This window comes from Anopheles nili, chromosome 2 (genome assembly GCF_943737925.1).
Source record: "Anopheles nili chromosome 2, idAnoNiliSN_F5_01, whole genome shotgun sequence".
Classification (NCBI taxonomy): domain Eukaryota; kingdom Metazoa; phylum Arthropoda; class Insecta; order Diptera; family Culicidae; genus Anopheles; species Anopheles nili.
In genome coordinates, this window is record NC_071291.1 from 50,302,560 (window position 1) to 50,323,762 (window position 21,203).

Here is a 21,203-nt window from a genome sequence, read left to right on the forward strand (position 1 = left end):
ATTTACCATATTCAACATTTTTGAGATAGTTGCATTAAACTTATTTTATCTTTGTTGTTTAACACCATCAATCTGTAATGTAATACAGCCTGTAATAATGTAGCCTGAGACATACATTAATAGTGTTGTTATTGAATAAAATATATCAAAAAGCATAATATTAAAATAAATTTTGATTATATTGTCGACAGAAGCTCCATTTTACATACCATACCACCACTTCAAGACCACCCAGTTTGGTTGTTCAATCTTGTTGCGACTCACAAAAAATTATCTGACGGGGTCGCGTAAGATCGTACATGATTTTGTTATGAAAAGAAAGATAACACTTATTGTACTTCAACTTGTGTCACGCCATTCCTCAAAAGCTTTTGGAGGTTTCATGTTCTACAAAATCATGTTTTACAAAAAAATACATAACTTCATAAGGGTTTTTTTCGTACATTAACATTTGTTTGACGGTGTAATCAGTAAATAATTTAGGTGCATTTAATTTTATTTTAACACCAAATAAATTACTTTTTCGAAATTGTAAATATTTTAAAATTGTGACGGTTAGTTCACGAGAAAAAAAAGATGCAAGTACGCATTAAAAACAGACTATTTTTTAAATTTGACTCTATGACTCGAAATTTTTACGAAGCTGGATACACAGTCCTGTGTACGAAGGAGACTCAATCCAGATTTTTGGAGCCGATATTATCGTGTATTTGTGTCGCACGCTAAAGCTCTTGGATATTCATAATGACTCGCAACAGGTGTTTTACTACTCCAGACTATATAAAAACTGATTTCAAATGGGAGAAGTATGCGTCTTGAAAACTGTTTGCAAATAGGAGCAGCAACCAAAAAAAATGTCCGACAATACTTTATGAATAATGAGGTATTGTAAATTTCAGTAAATTGTAATTTTGAGCAATATTTTATTATATAAAGCCCATTCAATGCATATTTTCACAATTCCCCGTTGTATGATTATTTCCAGAATGCACATGTTCATACTGAAAAGGAACCAGTACATTTTGAACGTTTCGTTTGTCTAACCGGTTACCTTTGACCCGGTCAATTTGACACTTTTTGGCATTTCATAATTTCATTTTCACTTCCACGATCCAAAAGGGGGAATCCAGTGTAATTGCGTTTAATATATTTTTTTAGCTTAAAATGGTTTCACATCGATAAATCATTGATTCCCCATCGTATGATATAAATTTATTAGATTTTCATCCAGTTTTTTCTGAAAATAATAATCCCCGTTCGATTTCACTTACCTGTATGGGGGCAACGTATTTTTATGTTTTTTGACAGTGATTATCGAGTATCCACGTACGCAGGTATGTATGGATAATTACAATCCATCTAATCCATCTAATTCAATTTCGCCTGCAGGAAGGCAATCGCAAAATAAAATTAAAACGTTGAGTGCTTTCCTAATCGCCTCAAACTCACATGTTTCAAACGCTGGTTACAGCAGCCTCAATTTACTTGCACGCAATTTAAGATTGTTTTTCAATGTACGGTGTGTAGGGATATTTTTGTTCTAATTATTACTATCCTTTTAACTTATACATTCGTAATAATAATGACCAATTTTGATTCAACAACTCTATAATTGTTAGGATTTATATGGTTTTTAGAATTTATATTTTTATATTTTACAAATATTTTAAAAATACATACCGATGTATGATGTATAATAGAATGTAATCTTTTAACGCTATAAATAATTTAACCAGGGTTGTGGCTAACCCTGATGAAAGATTATTTTTAGGTTTCCGTTTATACACGTTGAGGAATTCATTGCACACCTTCCATCATAATTGCAACTTTCTCGTATCAAAACAAAACTCTTCAAAACTTGTCACTGCGAATGAGTGATATACTTTTCATCGTATTTGTTATCATTCTGGTATTCTATTCACAACATTTCGGAATCAAACAAAAAGTAAACAAGACCCTAGGTTATTATCTATTTCAAGTGTGAAAGAATAATATGGATTGTATTCGGTCATTGTGGAGTTATGCTTCCCGTTGTTTTACATGCCAAGAAGATTCCTCAGCTCAGGTTAATTTTTCGGAATATTTCCTTCCAAGACACGAAAAAACGAAACCGCTTCTTTTATTTATGTTAGGGAACGGAGCCTAGTGAACGAACTCATTTACTCGCCGATCCTGTAAGCAATAGTCCAGCTGTTCGCAGAGAGAACGAAATATTTACTCAGGATTATCCAAATTCCGTGCCGAAAAAAGATGAACAATCAGCTCTAGCCAAAATTTTGCAGGAAACTTCAGAGTAAGTTTGTTCAGTATTTTATTCACAATTACAGAACGTATACATTTACAATTCCTTACATGTTACAGAAATATAATCGATGTAGCTGCTATGGACACTCAAAAGCTGGAAGCTAGTGAATATAACGATCGCATTAAATTATATACACAACGACTACAGCAACAGTGGAACAATGTAAATCATCCTAATCAGGTGGACAATAGTAGTCTGCTCAAGGACATACCTAATCCAGAACCAGTGATTGCTTCAGTGCCTATTACTATGGATGATCTCTGCATGGTATGTATAATTCTTATCCAAGCTTATGTTCGGTACGTTCATTAAAAATTATATTATGTTTTAGATCAAAAATATGGTACAAAAGGCGAATTTCGCTGTCTCTGAAATAAAAGTAGCGCATACGGAGAATCTTGTGGTTCCTTTTCGGATTCCATAATATTATGCTGTAAAACGGAATTTGTAAAACATTATTTGCGACGTACTGTTGCTTAATAGCGCATTACAATCGACAAATTTAACGTTTATTATCATGTACACTTGTAACAAAGTTAAAGTAACAGATTTATTAGATTATTTAACTTGCTTCGTTATACTCAAATTGTTTTGCATCAAACCCTCGGTAACAGACATGAAAAGGGAAATGAAAAGAATTGGATATGTAACAGCAGAAAAATAATTATCAAAGCTCATAATGTATAGAAAAGAAATAATAAATACGAATGGGTTTACTAAATAAGTTGCTTATGTAATTTGTTTGAATTTAAGGACAAATTCTAGTTTAAACGTTTGCTTTTTTTATTTGATTGATAAATATGAATTTGTTACAGATATGTTAGCATTTTTTTGTTCGGTTGCAAATTTTGTAGCAAAAATATTCTCTTTATTGTCAGCAAACAATGTTAGATCTATATTTGTAGAGCGCATCTATTACGATTCCAGAAGTATATTATGTATGAGCTGTATTCAACACTAAATTTAATCAAGAATTCCCTCTGTAGAACAGATACTTTAATGTTTTGATGTGCATGTATACCTTATTATGTGACCTTAGGTGAATCTGAGAAAATCTGGTCAAAATCATAAAATCATGTTATACTGTTGGTATTGTATTGTATCAATATAATTTCAACGAATTTAAGATTGCAAATGATTTATAATTTGAATGGGATGAAATCATTTGCATGGCAATTCCGTAGTTCTAGTGCAAGTAAATTTATTGATAAAATAGTAAATAAATACTTATTTTCTTTTTTAATATTCTTTACTGAATTTCGTTTTCTCTTGAACATAAAATAAAACAACCAGGAGTAATACGTCTTTGCAATGCATAAATATATTTTTCGTTGGCTTGTGGCTTCTTCTTCTTCCTTGCGAAATGGGATGTAGCCTTTTATATTTGAATTCTCCAAAGAGTCACTTCTAATATATTCAAAGGTTTACCACTTCTTTATAGCCTCGACTTTCTAGAATCATATGCCTTACAGTTAAGTACACTGAAAACAACCGTCCACTTCGAGTAGCAACGATTCTGGTTGGCGTATGGCAGCAACTGAGAAACCATAAATAAATTCAGCGACTTCAATTTTGACGGGAACAATATTTGAAAATCAATTGACGTAGCAAGTTTGACATTTAGTTTATTAGGCAATGTTTGAGCTCTAAATGCAAGACAATGTTTATCTAGAATTTGAGGAAATATTGGGTTAAAATGTATTAACTTACATCTATCAGGTATGTTCAGTTGCTTTACAAGAAATTGACGAATATTGAATTGCGCGAAATATATAACTATCATTTTTGTTTTCCAGGTTTGTTTTCTTCCCATATCACCTTTAGTGGCTCCAGTCTTCCTTAAGGATAGCATTTTAAACAATCACTTGTGCGATCGACAACCATTTCGAATCCCACTCTTTTTATTCCAGGAAATGACGGATAATTGATAGAAGTCCTATGCTATGGTCGAGCTCATATTTCGTTACAACTCTGATAAGTACCAATTTGTGGATCATAGGAAGATTAAATTGGATACGCTGTGTGTTTCTTCTTGAAAAAGTGTGTTTTGATTGTTAACGTTCGTAATTGAACACTTATAAGTGATTCAATAGAATCATGGCGGACAAAGGCATGTTAAAACGTATATCGTTATCCTCAAAAAGTCGAGCAAGTTTTCCTTCTGGGAGTGTCGGATCACCTACTACTGTTCCCAGTGTTGGCGTTGTGCCTGGCTGTAGCAAACCTCCCCTTGTAAAGCCGGCATTGGTTAGCAACATATCTTCGCCAGGGTCACCTGATCAGTCCGTTCTAGTGCCACACATCAAAACAACTGAAAATTCAAAAGTTTTGCCAAAATATACAACTGGTAAGTTTATTTGAATATTTGCCATTTTGCTATCTATGTAACAGATACTTAACACTGTGCCAATATTCTTAGTCCTTGCAAACACTACAGAGGATCTGATACCAGCAGAAGATTTAGATACGATTCAACTTGAACTGGAGTTGCTTCTTTCGACGGTAGCTCTGAGATCGCGTGTGTTGAAAACCGAACTAGAAACTATTGACAAAGCTGATGAAAAACGTGAGCGCAAAGGGAAACATCTAGAAAGAGCACCTGCCTCGCCAGGCAAACGAAAACGTTTGGATGAGAAACAGAAGCTTCGTGAGAATGCAGGGAAAATGATTGGCCATCAAATAAAACTGTCAAAAATAAAGCATTCTACCACTCTTGTGCCTCCGTCTCCGGCACCTTCTCAAAACACTGACGACAGCATGGATGCAGTCCCCTTCTTGCCACAAAATCATCATCTACAACATTTGAGCAGCGATAGTAGCAAACCAATTCTTCCAAAAAATGACACACCTAACAAATTTTGGCTGTCTGTAGAACCATACTGCATGCCAATTTCCCACGAGGATTTAAAACTTTTAGACGACTTACTAGAGGAATACTCCGGTCCACTGATTCCTCCGATACCAGAGCTTGGACCGCACTATAGTACACAATGGGCTGCAGATGATATAAAGGAAGAACAAGATGGCGTAGCAAATTCTCTTGGGTCCAAGTCAAAATCTAAAACTCTCACCAATGGAGATGTCGGTAAAAAGGAAAAAATAATGTAAGTATTACAAACCTTGCACATGTTTAGCTTAATTTTAAAAACTTTGTAATAAGCAGTTTGCAAAATTTGTGTAACAACGCGAATAGTAGGAATTAAATTTGTAATAAACTCTAAACCAATTTCAGGGGCGAAGGAATTACCGGCCCTCTAACACAACGGCTCGTTTCTGCACTAATGGAGGAGAACCTACATCCTGATGGTAACAGCACTAGTAACGAGAATAGCAATTGCAGTTCTGATATAATGCATAGTATCAACGCCCGTAGTGCCGTTGCACTGCTAAAGAATGGAATTAGTATTGAACGCCGGCTTCGAAAAGAGTTGATAGAGCAAGGAATTCTTGATGCAGATGATATGCCAAAAAGTCAACAAGATGATGAAATTCTTTCCGAGATAAATCGTGTCCGCACAGAGTTGGCTGTTATTGCAGAATATAATTCAAACGAAATTCGTAAACTGCAGTCAATGGCAAAAGATGAGATGAAGCGCATCGAAGTCAAACGAAAATTGGATCGAGTTGATCAAGAGGTGATAGTACTCATAAAAGTTGTTAGTTTAATTCTTAACACTTAACACTTAACGTTTTTTGCACCTACAGATAATGGACTCATATCAAAAAGTTATTGCCGCCAGACTTAAACGACGACCATTGACCAAACAGGAAAGGGATGAAGTGTACCGGTTAACTGAGGAACAGAAACGTCTCTCTGATCAATTGGAGCTAATGCCAGTTCATGGTCCGTTCGGCAGAAACTACTGAGTAATTGACGGCATTTTACTTTCTTTAAGCAACCTGAGCTGCAAAAACAATGGGATGATAGTGTTTTTCATCGAATTATTAAATTACCAACTACAAGTTTTGAAATGAACACAAGATGATTTATTTAAATTTGTCTATTTTGTTTAAGAGTTAGAAATTGTCATTTCTATGCTATTATGGTTCGATCAATGCAAAAAAGATTAATAAAACAGCGTTACACCAGAGATTAATTTTATTTTTAATTGATTGAATTAGTTAAAACTCTTCATAAAATATGTTTCATTCACCAAACATTAAATATTTTGCTTGTTTTTTTTTAATTGGATTTTAACAAAATTACATCAGTAAAATTTGACTAACAATAAATTTTACTGATGTAATTTTGTTAAAATCCTATTTAAAAAAAAAAAAAACAAGCAAAATATTGAATGTTTAGTGAATGAAACATATTTAATGAAGAGCGACTGACATGATTATAAGTAAATAGAAAACATACAGTCCATAGAATAGATACAGTCTTCTCAGTAAACGTAATCATGGGTAAATTATCCTAAAATCGATTATAGTAGCATAAGAAGCTCGAGAGTTAGTTAGTCAGTTGAGCTCTTGAACATTTTGCTACTTGTTCTTCAATACCTTATACCTTATACCTGAAACATTAAGTCTATGTTTTTCGCGGAATACTTTACAACTAAATATTTTGGATTGGATTATCGGCGAATAAAGGTGGACCATCGACAAAAACTTGTAGAATTTGCATGTTTGTGTGGATGTATTTGCAATTTTTGGCACACGAAAGGAACCATTAAGAAAAATAACTTATTGTGACCTTACACTGATTAATTTCATTTAAAATAACATGCACGATAATAACTAAGTAACTACACTTAAGAAGAAGGAAAGGATCAAGACCATTGCTCGTGCGTTGCTCCTGATGGTTGATCACTAAGCCGAGCTTCCTCTATTTCATTAGAAAAATAAAACAAAAGTAAACTCATTTGAAACTGGCGAAATTTAACATTTGTTAAGAATTGTGTATAATATTTGAAAGAAAATTCTTGATGGAAACTCGAAGGAATTGTATCATTTGTAACAGTAAAATGTTTAGCAGTATCCGACCTGTATACAGTAAAACTACATTTGGTTGAAAGTGTTAAAAATAGAGTAACAGCTATATAATCTTTACAACCGAATGTTCGAAAAGCGAGACTATGCTCAAAAACAAAATACTCGCATGTGTTCTTGAGACACTGCAATTTGTACATGACTTCGCCTTCTATGAGGGAAATGATCTGAAACATAAATCATGGATTGCTCGTATTTGGCTTTCATACAATTATTCAACACTTTTGGAGACACCACGATAGTATTCAATGCTTAAGAATGTGAAACTGTTCTTTTTTTATTTCGAGAAACGGTACGGATGTTATCGGCACGAAGAGCATTTTGGTGATTGTGATAAAAAAGGAATGTTTCGTTTGAGTCTTTGTTGTTGTTGATAAAAAGTAATTTTCAAGAAATCTAGGACGTTGCTCGACAAAATATCACAGATTAGATTATCTGATTGTTTTCGGAATCTAGAGTCTTGCTTTTCCGAACTGCTCACAGCAGCACAAAAGATCATCTCGATTTCGCTGTCGCATACCTTGCGTCAGGTTAATACGCTGCAAATCCAGAGCCTCTATTGCAAAGTTATTTAACCTAAGTCGAGACATCATTCGGTTGAATACACGATTGACAAAAAGCCTATCAAACCAAGGCAAAAGAGATACCTGCTGAAAGATTAAAAAGAGCAGTCCTCAGATCACTAACCTCCCGCATGCTCATGCTCAGCGAGACAGGAAACGTTGGAGTGGAATATAAAAGTATGCAGTAGGGTAAAATTGAACCAACGTAAAAGAGACTGTAATATCTCTTAATGAGAATCGGTCAGCGTAATACTTCATAAAATGCCGGATATCCTTGTCCTGCTTTTGTCCATGGCTTTTAGCTTCAACATGTACGTTGGCAAAGTCCTTATGCGCTACAATCGCTCCTCGGCCTTGGGATTGTCGTTATTAGCGTCAATAAAGTACTATAAAAATCAAACAGTGAGAGTCTCAAGTCGTCTGTATTCCGACACTTCTACACGATTTTTGTTTTAACTCATTTCACCATCCTCAATTATTCTAATTTCACCATTTCAAGAAGTTTGATTTAGTATTACTGTAGTAACTAAGTTTTCAAGTGAATTGTGCTTATATTTCTTAATTTTTTTACACTTTGAACACTTAAGACAACTGGAGCCGTTTTTTTTTCCACAATATATACTCCAACGTTAACAGTAGAATTATAAACAATCAAAAAGATGATCCAACTGTTACTAGCCAAAGTATATTTAACCAAAAAAAACATTGGTTTTGGATCAGCGGTTTTTAATTCTACAGTGTTTACTACATCATAAGCGTTAACCTACTTTTTTCAAATTTGTAATTATGATTTGCATCCGTAATATATTGTAATTCCATCAAGAAACGAACGCAGTTCTTATGCCAAATCTGTTTTACAGGTTGAAAGAAGTAGATTATATATGTATTAAAATGTGTATATATTGCTATACGTTTACCGACTACGTATAGAATGTTCTAATAAATGCAAGATGTGGATAGTTATGTATTTAAATGTGTATTCATCCCTATAGGTTCACCGATTTTGTATGCAATGTTCTAATACAATAAACCTATTATAGATGAAACTAGTACAGGATTTATGGGCATATAGACTACCAAGTATTGATTAAAAATATGAATGCCCAAGCTGATTATTAAAAAACTAGAAAAAAAAATTTTAATTTGGTAATAATTAGTCAATAGAAAAAATTAATGAATTCATGTAGAGCTTTACATGAAAGTTGTTTGCCTAAGACATATTAGATATTTAAGTAATTCTGCGTTATAAAGTCATATTAGTTATTTGAAACAATTCTTTAAATTAGTTTTGTTTTAATATGTCTGTTTGTGATTTCATATCGAACGCACTAATTATAACATTCACTACGACACTTATCACAGTAATTGCTATCAAGATGTTGTTGATAATGTCAGACCGCTTTTGTTCTTCAATCTTATTAATATCGAAAACAACGGCTAAGACAAGGATAAGGAGCGCTTGGAATATCTGTAAAAGAAATGTTGAACCATGTATAGCACCAACATTCAGCATACTATAAAAATTACTTATCAAGAAATTCGTAATCCCTTACAAACCTGCAGTGAAATCGATATAATAATTAAAACCAGCAAAAAAATATAGAATTCGTGAGCTACTCCAACGGTAAGTATATATTTCAACTGGGAAGCATTGGCCGTTAACAGTGCGAGGTCAAGCATTCCCTGAGCAATTGATTTACGGGTTGCGTAGCTGTTTAAGTTCAGACCTTTAATACTTTGATACTAAAATAACAGTAAACAGAAGATTATTCTTGGTAATATTTTATGTACTGAAAACATACTATTTCTTTTGCTGATACATCAGCGGTGTCATGTGTTTGCTGGTCAGTATTTGATGAAAATTGCTCTTTGAATGAAGTAGTGGCCATGATTACGAACGTTTGTATCAACAACTTCAACGCTTTATCGGCAACTGAGGCACAGAATTTTGGAAGAGCTTTTAAATAACCGCTTCATTCTTATCTTATCTTTTTACGATGGCGTCAAGTGTCTCTTGTTCAATGGTGATTTGAAGAACAAATCAACAAAAATAGTATCTGATTTACCTGCCACACTCTATCATGAGATACGATATGATACGTTTATGTCTCTGTTTTAATATCTACTGTTTTTTAGATAAGCATGTTTAAAGGCGACATTTATAGCCAAATATAACAAATAAGCTTGACCTACTTATAACAAAAAAGAATAAACGGCTAGTTTGAAAAGATTGGTAAGGCCAATAACCAAGGGGCCATTCAATGCATTCAGAAGAACAGCGTCCTTGTTTGATTCTAGAGAGTTTTTTTTCCGAAAGCTATAAGTGCGCATGCACCAACAAACAACAGTGTTCGAACGACCAATTGGCATTTGTAGAATTGTTGTTTTTCATCGATAGCCAACCAAGAATGATTATTCTGTTGTGTACAGTTGCGTTTGATGTTGAAAAATGGAATTAAAGCAATGTTTAAGTCGTCGCATATTGTATTTCTTGTACTTCAAAAGTGTAAAACTGTATCCGAGCACATGCGTTGTATCGTGAATATTGAACAGTGAAATTTAGACACAATTGTGAATCGATAGAAAATATAGAAAAGAAAAGCTGAAACAGATATTCAGCTTTCTTCGACTAAGCTGGATTCATATGTGTATGAAAGTTCCTGCAGGTATCATATTTCACAGATGAATCTGGCACTCAGACTATGAAGCAGGACGAAATAAATTTCAATACGGTAAGAGGAATATGATTATTATATCTTAATGTTTTATATATATATATATATATATATATATATATATATATATATATATATATATATATATATATATATATATATATATATATATATATATATATATATTTTCTTTCATGATATATTTTTTATGATATATGATATATTTTACATGAAGTTTCTATGCTTCATTCCGAAAAGTAGACGGATGAGATTCGGTTTTCTGCGGAAAATGCGATAGAAGTGACGGGGTGGATAAAAGACGATACATTGCAATAATCAAGAGTTTGTTTGCGACGAATAAGTTAAAGAATCGAGTGTGGATGATTCGAACAATTTGTTGAATGTTAGAGAAAAAGTGCAATGAATATTTTAATGGCGTTTATGAGGGGGATTGTGAAGAATCAATAGAATTGGGAGCTGATATACAGGTTGATAAATAGTTAACATAAATATGAAAGGAATAATGGCACTGAATCGCACTGAGCACCAAACTTAGCACATGTGTGTAATATATCGGAATTTTGATTGTTTTACCTGAAAAAACAATCGAGAAACAAGTAATATAATCTTATCAGAATATTTCAACGATTTTAATAAAATTTTTCTTATTTTTTTTTTATACGCAAGATGAAGATGTTTCTCGTATTCCTCAAAACATGCCCCTTGGTGTGGCTCCCGGACAACTTCTTGAGCTCTCGTACTACTCCGCTGTCCATAAAAAGAGCAACAAAGCTTCTATATTTTACCCTCTCTACCTGATGGGGATCATATTTTGTTTTCCATTAGAATTCCTATCTCAGGAATATCAAAATAATCGCCTAAAACTACAAAAGCAAATGAATCTACAAACAAAATAGTTAAAATATGCCCCCTTTCTTTGCATCCCACTGTGCGTTTTGAAAGGCTAGGGGCGGGGGAGATTGTGGGGTTTGGGGCTTATGTATAACAGTCATGCAAGGATAGTATAATATACGATAATATAATAACATATCATATTTGCTCTTTGTAACGAGTAATGGAGTTTCATTCAACCATATTCTCTCCGCCCATCCTTAGCTGATTAATGAAGGTTACAAAAACCTATCCTCCATCGAGCCTATCCTCCATCGAAGTATTTTACGATGCGTACTACAAATGATTACTTAAAAATATGAACGATAATAAATTTTAGTTTAAATTTAATAGCAGTGTTACCTACTACATTTTATGAAAGTCATATGTTGTGTGCTACAACGTCTTAGAAAAAGACGAGCAAAAATCTTATGTAATGAACGAAATAAAACTCAATACACGATAAAGACACCTCAATTTTAATTATGGTAAACAAAGTGTTTAGGAGAGAAGTAAAATAATGAAATAATATGAAGCGTAGGAAAGAAAGGTATGAGAAGAGCATAATAGGAGAAAGTAATAAATAAGCCAGATACACAGTATAGATAGTCTATCGGTCAGATGCAAAAAACCAAAAGTCAACTTCATGCGTCCTATAACGTGTTGGAACATTGAGTTTTCCATATCCTTAAGGCAATGTATATGGATTGATATGGTGGGTAGGCATAAGGATAGGCATAGGCATAAGGTAGTTAAATGATGTTCACATCCTTATATATATATATATATATATATATATATATATATATATATATATATATATATATATATATATATATATATATATATATATATATAATCAACATTACTACAAATACTACACATTAAATACCATTCCAGCGGCATGATATTCCGCTCTTGTTTGCATTTCTGCACTAATTTGGTGCGACAATAAATTCCCGAATTTAGTCCAGTTGCGAACAGCTTTTAACGAGCTTATACGAATAACTTTCAAAGCCGTTCCTTCTTTGGAGGGGGTTTGAAGGACCGGAACGGGAAAACAAACAAGTGAAACCCGAAACAATGAGTCATCCTTCGTCGCTACGTAAAATCACAAGCTCAGGCACACATAACTTGTTAGAAAATGAAACAAATACATTCACGGGTGCTGTGGCATGATATCAAACACTTGAATACTGGTGAAAACCTTCAGTAAGACATATCATATTATTCTGTTATGATTAACTATTGGGAATTAAACACATTTTTTGGTAAGTAAATAGCCTTTCTGATTGATTTTACACAACTATGCTACTGCATAAGAAAGTGCAAAGCAAAGACAAGCAGCACATCAAAGAAATGTTATACATTTGTAACTATCTATCCGTGGCTCCTCGAATAGCACTCTTATTAGTCATCTGAAAACAAGGATACGATTTTATCCTTATTTCTTATGAGGCTAACAGGTTCAGGAAAACATCACAAGTGCTGTACGTTAAATGCTTCTCTGTACTTCAAATGTTCTGTGAAAAAGTGTTAGTGGATTGAACGTAGTAGGTGTTAATTTAATAGGAGTTTCGATTGATACATGGTTTGAAACTATAGCAAATTTGTTAAAAACATTGTGAATGTAAAATAACAATACGTTTTTAGTGTGCGTGAGTAGAAATTTAAAATTAGTTCTTTTTAAGTGTAACAATGTGCAACAATTAAAAATACCTTTCGTCAACTTGTTACTGTTTTAATGAAAAAACAAAAACTATGATAATTGATTTCGCTAAGTATTAGTCGTCGAATAAGTCAATAATTTTTAGTATTGAAACAAAAATAAAGATACAGTAAAATTTGAAACAACACTGTTGACGTCACAATTATACACGGTGTATCTTGCGCAGCTTTTCCAATTCAATACGCTCACCAACACATTCGTCCACAATGGAAAATAGGAAAGTGAAAAAGTGGTCCTGGTTTACTCTTTGCATTTCAGTGTGTTCGTGTTACAGGTCGATTCTCGGGCGGAGTTAGATTCGTCATGTGCATCGGAGCTCAAAAGGACGTCAGCCTTTGTGGCATTGAGGTGTACACGTGTCAGAGTCCACACAGGGGGTTGTTTTTCAGGAGAGGGTAATTTTTTGGCGTGTTTGTGATATATCGCCTTCCCGTTGGTGTTCCGAAAAGAAGGAAAGTTTTCTTCCGCTGTGAAAAATTCGTCGATGGCGAGTACGAAATACTAGTCTCGCGAGTGCATTTTTCCAGCCGTTTTATGGGTAATACAAAAGTTCGGTGCAAACTCCACTACCAGTGTCCATACACAACTCAGTAGTTCGCCTTATTACACAACGTCGTTATATAACGTTCTGTATAAATTTCTGAGTTATATGATGTGCACTGTTGATACAAAAAGCAGCTAGAGAGTGATGAAGCAAATGTGCGTTATTTTTATTAAGTTAATGTTGCCAATGTGATTTTAAAAAGTGTTATCGTGGCAAGAACGGATTCAAATTTACGTTTGCATTTGAATCTTTTATTTTTATTCTCATATTGAGTCAGTAATGTAACAATCAACGCCAAATATTCGCCATGAAGAATTGTCGTACGGTGGATGGATATTTGGATACATTGATTTGTTGGAGTCATATTTGGAGCCGCGTGGTGAATTTCAAAATAATATTTTGCAACGGTATATGTGTTCCAACTGTTACTTCCCATTTTTATTGTTTACGCATAAAACATCATCTTATGCTGGCAGTAATAATAATAACTGTGCATATGTGTATTATAGCATACTAACAGTTATCAGATATTTGTGCATTTGATGTTAAAAAAAGGGTTTAAATATAAAAAGATGGACAACGCTCACCTATGAAATGGTTCTTCGTCCGTGAACATGACTGAGAGAGGAAAAATCTCTTTGATTCTGAGAGAAAAATACGCGTGTTGCAAATAGAGAGTTCTTAGTATATAAAAGTTTCCAAAGAGAGATATCAAGCGATTGATACAAACGACATAATGTGATTACATATTTCGTAGCAGATATTATTTGTCGAAAAAAAGATTCCTAATACAAAGAGAAATCGTGCAAAAAATTTAAAGATTGTGAAGTATTATCATCAAAATTAAGTTATAGTTAGCATGTGGCTAGAAGCGGATGACACACTGTGCTCCAAAACGGTGTTTAATCTTGCGAAGAGCATCAAAGCCGAACAAATGATAGCTTTAGACCTCTCATATATCTCAATATCAAGATAAATAGTTGGCTACAAAACCTTACAACAGAAAGCCGACAAATTAGAGATTTACTTTATTTTGTAAAGTAGTGCGCTTTGTGATATTTCTAAATCGATTACATTTCGATTACATTTTCATTAAGGCGTTAGGACACAATTGTAGGTAGACTGCCCTTCGTGTCACTTCAAGTGAATACTGCCATGTATTATTAGACCATATGTTCCAGTACAGTCAATCCATATACAGTATTTCTTAGGCAATGAATTTCTAATTCAGTTTTCGAAACTATGAAAACTGTGTGAAAATAAATGTGAGAAAAATAGTGAAATCACAGTTAAGTGAGACCTGTTTTGAAGAATTGTTGATTGTTAAAATCAGTTAATTTTCAACACAATATCTCTTCGTGTTGCAATAATGTAAAATAGGAAACTGAAAACACACGGTGAAGTTAGAAAATGTTAAAAACTATCATAATGGGCAGTACGTAAACCGTACTTCACATATATCGTTTAGTAGCTAACATATCGAACTAGTTAGAGTAAAAAATTCGTGAAATTGCCCTGATAGAATTCTGAAGGTAAACTTTTCTCAAGTTAAATATTTTACATACAGTGAAAGTAAACTGCAGAAAAAAATAATTTTACTTTTATCAATGTGTTTAGATTTCATTTTACATTTTGTAATACTATGAAATGAAATTTTTTGAACTAAGTTCCATTTATATTGTTTTTCTTAACTTAAAACTAGAATTGTTTTTCTAACCACTCAAATTTAAGTCGTTCATGTTTATGATTAAATCTCGCAGATAGTCTAATAACATTTTCTTCAAGCAAGCTAAAACAAGGCTTTGCTTGAATTAAAATAAAACCACACACACATACATTTATTTTTTATGTGGACATTTATTAGTGTAATATTGTTTCCGAATATAAAACTTTTTGCAAAACAAAGTATAATGGCATCCAACTACTTTATTGCTGCGTTGAGTAAAATCTGAATTGTGTCACTGAAGAAACAATAAAACATACGAATACGAATAGATTTATTTTAAAATGTTATGTTTACTTTTGTGGAATGGTCTTATGGAAATAATAGTAATTTTCCATATAGATCCTTGCATTATATGTATTTCAATCATGAATTTCCTTTAACTTATATATACATTTAGATGTTTTTATATCTTTCACATTATTTGTTATATTAATAGCTTTCTGATAAATTTTAAAACAATGTATTGAAAAATTTATCAATAAACTTTCGATCAGAAATTATATTATTCAAACAGCCATTTGCATTTTTATAGCAGACTGGGGATTATAATTTATAATTTGAAAATCAGCAAAGTCAAAATCATCAATTGATTCTACTGTTCGTTTAAATTGAATAATAGGGAATTCATCGGGCCTTCTTTCGATTTGTTCACGCAGTGCATCTACGTGATTCATATAAATGTGTGTATCACCAGTGGTATGAATAAATTCTCCTGCCTGAAATTCAAACAAAAAAAATATACTTCTTTGTAACAATTCAAGGTGTAAATGCATTCGTACTTTCAGTCCGGTGACATGGGCAATCATATGGGTTAAAAGTGAATAACTGGCTATATTGAAAGGTACACCTAAACCCACATCTGCAGAACGCTGGTACATCTGGCAAGACAGTTCTCCATTATCAACAAAGAATTGTGCCAGGCAATGGCATGGTGGTAAGGCCATATTGGGTATATCTGATGGATTCCAAGCGCTCATTATAATTCGCCGATCATTGGGGTTATTTTTAATCTTATTGATAACATCCGTCAGTTGGTCAATACCTTGACCCGTATAGTCGTCATGGCATGTCTTATATTTTGCACCGAAGTGTCGCCATTGAAAACCGTATACTGGACCCAAATCTCCTTAAAAACGAAGCAGAGTTTTAACACATTAGGCTTGTTGCATTACTAGTAATAAGATCACAAAATATTTACCTTCCTCTCTATCAATGAATCCACAAGAATCTAAATATTCTCGAGTGCTATTACCATCCCAGATTCGGATACCTTTTGATTGCAATTCTTTAGCATTTGTCGACCCTCTAATGAACCAAAGAAGCTCCTCAGCAACACCTCTGAAGAAAACTTTTTTAGTAGTCAATAAGGGCATGGCATTATTGCGAAGACTAAAACGCAATTGAGATCCAAATATTGATAAAGTTCCTACGCCAGTTCGATCAAGCCGTTTGCTTCCTCTGTTGATAATATCTTTTATAAGCTGTAAATATGCTTCTTCCTCTGTGTTGCAATTTGCTTTCGTTGAATTTTCAGTTTGACACTCCATTTTAACTATGTGTTTTGATCACGGATATAATAGAAGTGGTATTGATTTGTGCGTTTACAAAAGTGAAATTTAGCGCCAAATTGAAGCTTGTTTTTATTGTCAGTTATAATAAAGTGTCAAGACGTTGTTTTTGTAAACTTTTGACAATTCGTTATTGCAGTTTTAAATTGATTTTTATACAATCGTTGCTACTCGAAGTGGACGGCTGTATCCAGTCTATTTCACTGTAAGGCCTATGATTCTAGATCCCATTTCGCAAAGAAGAAGATAAATTGATCTTATTACCACATTGAATTTGTTTTCAGGGTTAGTGGATCTTTTTCATTCAGGATTTGCATCTGCGTGAATCCAATACATGTTTAATGATGCAATTGATTCCAGTAGATATTTTATGTCTTGCATATAAAGTTGTTTTCTATTTAAAAAAAACCAGAAATGAAAAAAAAAGGTTTTTACTGTTGTTAAAAGGTTTTTACTGTTATTCGTGCATTTCTTTTACCAACAAATTGTTTCTTTTAGCGATTAAAACATATTTTGAGCTTAGTACTAAAAACGCTATGCTCTCATAATCCGTTGCCTATTTAAATAACATAAAACAAATCATTAACACAATTGTCACTTGGTCTTCTCGTCCACGCAGTCGTGGTGCACTCGCAGTCGACATGCACGATCAGCTGGCTGCATCCGTTGATGCCGATGTAGGCTGCGTGCTGACAACAAGACAGTCGACAATCCAAATGGCATGACAAAAAGAAACCAGTATTTCATCATATTCGCAGAAAAACTGTCTAACAGAGATATCAAAATTTGTGATATTTTCAGCAGACATTAAATAAAATTCCGTGTTGGTTGTATATCCGACAAATTTTTTTTCTGCCACTAATGTTTAGGAACGTATTTTGGTACGTAATGTTAGGAACGTATTTTGGTATCAGAACCATATCGCTCGTATAAGCGCTCACAACTAACTCCTAAAATCGCCATACAAATATTCTTCGAAAAATATCAATAATGAATAGATTTACTTTACAATTTCGATTTTCCATACATTTTGCATAAATTGTGGAATTGTATCCACTCCGTCTTTAAATTTAAGCAAAAATCAATAATCAAGTTTAAAATGAAGATTACGAATGTAAATTTCGTGAGAATAGATTTAGAAGAAGAATATACACAAACGTGTTAGCCGCACTTACATAGCTCAATTATTTTGTCAAAGCATGAGTCTCAATTTGGTGTAACATTTAACAATAATTTATTATAAAAGATAAGTTTATTAATAGAGTTTATAAGATGAGTTTATAAAAGAAAAAACAAAAAAACATCAGGCTGGTATAATCTAGAACAATAATCAAATCGCTCTAAAGGTAGCGATTATGTACCAAAATTTTACATACATCATGATTGTATATGTTGTTCAACTAACGAATTTTTATTGAGAGTAAAAAACACGGAGTTAGTATTATTTTGGAAAATGAAGTCGAATTATTAATATTAGCGGTAGCACAATTTTTGTAATATTTTTCGCTGTACAAAACCATTGCAACAAAACCATCCTTAAAATATTTTACAAATATATATTTTTATACATATTTAATTGCAGGAATGGAAACGTTTCTAATGCCAATGTACTGTTTTTGAAAAACTATTATTAAACGGTAAGTTTTTTACTAAACCTTTCAGATTATTTGGTATTTTTCCTGCTTTATGTTCAACAAAAGACAGTTTTATTTTGGACTCTAAGGTATATTATGATGCCAACCTTGGGACTGTATTTTATGCAAAAAATTTTATATTTCTTATTGTTGAGCTTATCTTCTTCTACCTGTCTAAATAATGTCTAAATACCTTATGATTATGCAACCGTACTGTTAAACCATATAGATTACTTTTTCAAAACTAACTCTTATTTTCAAAATTAATAAAAAACGTTTCGTTATTTGAAAAACTGTTTTACAACTAGAGTCAAGTTTGGTCTGGATCGATTACAGACATTGGGGCGCCAGTGGAAAACAACAGTTTGCTAGTGGTCTGGTTCGCTCGGCGACATTCTTTTCCAATCCTTGAGAATTTTATTCTGAACCCTGGTTACTACGCTCAAGGTCAGTTCTATCAGGCATTCCGAGCATCGATCGGGTATTGCACGACGTGGGCGAAGGCGCGTTTAATGGAAATGAAAATGTTTGAACACCGGAGTACGCCACCGAAGCCATGAACGTTTGAAATAAATTGTTTGTTTTTCCTTTGCAAACAACTTTCAAAGTAACAATGTTATGGATGGCCGAGTAAATGTTGCTTGTCGTCTGAACTGCTTTTGACATAACATTTGGTAGTTTGACACTCAATTCAAAGTGTTAGTCAAACTGGAATTAGAGCAAATTAGATCAATTCGTTTTAAAATAAATAAAGTTGAAATATATTCCACACTGATTTTCGAAATAAGATTATATGCTACAATGACGCAATATAAAATTTCTTTAACCCCGAATGCTAGACAGTTTTGTTATTGACTAGTTTTATTCTCATCAGCAAACAATTTTTTTAGATGATTTGTTCTTTAGATATCGCTTATATTTAACAACCTTACAATGCCATACGTAGTGAAACAGAGTGAATCTCTTGGTGGCGAACAATTCAGTTTTAAGTATGGATATTGTTGGCAACGGTTCAAGATGAATGTTTATCATTTGTTGGCTCTTTTTATGTCGAGCTGGTTATACGGTCGATGTGTTTCTTAATCGAACAATACCACTAGATGTGTAGTGAACTGTATACACTTCAACACTTAACATTTCAACAAATTTTGTTGAGGCCACTTGATGGTAGTTCTTACGACTCTTGTATGCTAACTAGCTAATGATGATTTTCCATCATATAATAAATAAAAAAATATTATGCGATGCTGAAAAATATTCAAAAAATTAGGAATACATCTCTACAAGTTATAACAAAAAGAAGTAAGGTTTTATGATTACTGGCTTGATAAATCTTTACATTCACCACCACCATTTAAGTATTTGTAATTTTATAAATCATTGTTGATTGTAAGAATATTACGAGTCGTAATAAATCAGTTGTCAGTTGAACAATCCCAATCAATCCTTAAAGTGCTCAAAACTACCGATGCTGTGCAGCTTTGTCCAGCCAATGTACTCCATATCTTTCGGCAGCTAATGCATTTTTAAAGTATGTGGTCTTTGTTGGATCACAGACAGCCATTGTGCCTTTGTCTGACTGCCGAAGACTATGTAGAAAAAAAAGATACAGAAGAAAATGTGAAATTTTAAATCTTGTTTTTGAATTGAATTGAACTTGTTGGATTAGAAACATGATATTCAAAACAAAATTTAGATTTCATTAGAAACTCACAATGCCTTTGCGGTTATACAACAATGAAAATACGGGTTAGTTTGCGCAACTTGTACTGCATTATGTAATAACGTAGGTTTTCGAGATGATGTTATCATTGTGCCTTGGTCGCCAGTCTATCTGGAGCAGAACGAGTAACCGCCGGGAGAATGAGATGTCGACCATGTCTACGGCATGCCATTAAAACTCAAACAAACTCTACTCCAGTGGTTTATGTGTGTGAAAATTGACAATAGTCAGTGCGCTTAATTCTTAGCTTAATGAAAATAGTGCTTTATATTTTCATTAAGCTAAGAATATGATGTAAGATAATTGTTTTTGTTATACGCGAAGTGTTGTAGCTGGGTAAAGTTTATTTCGAACATATCACGTTCACAATAATACATGTAGTATGTTACCTTGTCGAAATAGTACGGTTCAAAAGGACTGCCCTCGAACGTGTTCGAAAATAATAATCACATTGTGCGTGAAAAGCAGTGTAAGTTTCAAACCATCTTATTGTCACTGAAATTGCATATTAAATTAGTTGATTAGCTCATTAGTTTGAACTTACTTAAAATTGGATTGATATTTATAACCAGTTGCTTTACCCAATTTCATCCGGATCACTGTTGTTTTAGAGAACATAAAGCTCATTTTTTAAACTTCAGATGTAATACACAGATTAATGTGTCGTTTTTCTTCGATATCTATCTGCACTCATCGTATTTCTAAGATCATCTATATTTATTGTCTATTTAACTGCACCCATCTTTATCTATCTTTACCATTCAAAAAGCAATTTCGTGTTCTTGATCGTTACTCATTGCCTTCTTAATCTCAACTCTCTACACTAAACACTACATGCATTCCTTTTTTGTGA

At 33.2% G+C, this 21,203-nt stretch overlaps 4 protein-coding genes across 4 annotated transcripts; 2 read left to right on the forward strand and 2 right to left on the reverse strand.

Moving 5' to 3' along the window:
- The first annotated feature begins 1,970 nt into the window (after positions 1-1,970).
- On the forward strand, positions 1,971-2,975 carry LOC128720054 (uncharacterized). Its single transcript, XM_053813699.1, has 4 exons — positions 1,971-2,065; positions 2,133-2,293; positions 2,362-2,572; positions 2,637-2,975. Exons 1-4 carry the CDS (start codon positions 1,994-1,996, stop codon positions 2,727-2,729), a joined length of 537 nt encoding a protein of 178 aa, XP_053669674.1. The 5' UTR covers positions 1,971-1,993; the 3' UTR covers positions 2,730-2,975.
- Positions 2,976-4,402: 1,427 nt separating this feature from the next.
- LOC128731751 (transcriptional adapter 3) lies at positions 4,403-6,389 on the forward strand. Its single transcript, XM_053824888.1, has 4 exons — positions 4,403-4,652; positions 4,725-5,409; positions 5,538-5,940; positions 6,011-6,389. Exons 1-4 carry the CDS (start codon positions 4,403-4,405, stop codon positions 6,170-6,172), a joined length of 1,500 nt encoding a protein of 499 aa, XP_053680863.1. The 3' UTR covers positions 6,173-6,389.
- A 2,753-nt stretch (positions 6,390-9,142) lies between these two features.
- Positions 9,143-9,749, reverse strand: LOC128725319 (ninjurin-1-like). Its single transcript, XM_053819055.1, has 3 exons — positions 9,663-9,749; positions 9,418-9,603; positions 9,143-9,328 (listed from the first exon to the last, which is right to left on the reverse strand). Exons 1-3 carry the CDS (start codon positions 9,747-9,749, stop codon positions 9,143-9,145), a joined length of 459 nt encoding a protein of 152 aa, XP_053675030.1.
- A 6,182-nt stretch (positions 9,750-15,931) lies between these two features.
- On the reverse strand, positions 15,932-16,972 carry LOC128725330 (thymidylate synthase). The gene is made up of 3 exons (XM_053819066.1): positions 16,624-16,972; positions 16,205-16,551; positions 15,932-16,141 (listed from the first exon to the last, which is right to left on the reverse strand). Exons 1-3 carry the CDS (start codon positions 16,970-16,972, stop codon positions 15,932-15,934), a joined length of 906 nt encoding a protein of 301 aa, XP_053675041.1.
- Between the last annotated feature and the right edge of the window lie 4,231 nt (positions 16,973-21,203).

Excerpts from the sequence above, each read along its gene's own strand:
- LOC128725330 (XM_053819066.1), bottom strand. The coding sequence starts at position 16,972 with ATGGAGTGTCAAACTGAAAATTCAACGAAAGCAAATTGCAACACAGAG. Across the intron at positions 16,552-16,623 it reads ATTCATTGATAGAGAGGAAG|GAGATTTGGGTCCAGTATAC; the intron begins GTAAATATTTTG and ends TTCGTTTTTAAG. Across the intron at positions 16,142-16,204 it reads CCCATGTCACCGGACTGAAA|GCAGGAGAATTTATTCATAC; the intron begins GTACGAATGCAT and ends TTTGAATTTCAG.
- LOC128731751 (XM_053824888.1), top strand. The coding sequence starts at position 4,403 with ATGGCGGACAAAGGCATGTTAAAACGTATATCGTTATCCTCAAAAAGT. Across the intron at positions 5,410-5,537 it reads GGTAAAAAGGAAAAAATAAT|GGGCGAAGGAATTACCGGCC; the intron begins GTAAGTATTACA and ends AACCAATTTCAG. Across the intron at positions 5,941-6,010 it reads TGGATCGAGTTGATCAAGAG|ATAATGGACTCATATCAAAA; the intron begins GTGATAGTACTC and ends TTGCACCTACAG.
- LOC128725319 (XM_053819055.1), bottom strand. The coding sequence starts at position 9,749 with ATGGCCACTACTTCATTCAAAGAGCAATTTTCATCAAATACTGACCAG. Across the intron at positions 9,604-9,662 it reads ATGTATCAGCAAAAGAAATA|TATCAAAGTATTAAAGGTCT; the intron begins GTATGTTTTCAG and ends CTGTTATTTTAG. Across the intron at positions 9,329-9,417 it reads TTATATCGATTTCACTGCAG|ATATTCCAAGCGCTCCTTAT; the intron begins GTTTGTAAGGGA and ends TTTCTTTTACAG.
- LOC128720054 (XM_053813699.1), top strand. The coding sequence starts at position 1,994 with ATGGATTGTATTCGGTCATTGTGGAGTTATGCTTCCCGTTGTTTTACA. Across the intron at positions 2,066-2,132 it reads AAGAAGATTCCTCAGCTCAG|GGAACGGAGCCTAGTGAACG; the intron begins GTTAATTTTTCG and ends TATTTATGTTAG. Across the intron at positions 2,573-2,636 it reads CTATGGATGATCTCTGCATG|ATCAAAAATATGGTACAAAA; the intron begins GTATGTATAATT and ends ATTATGTTTTAG.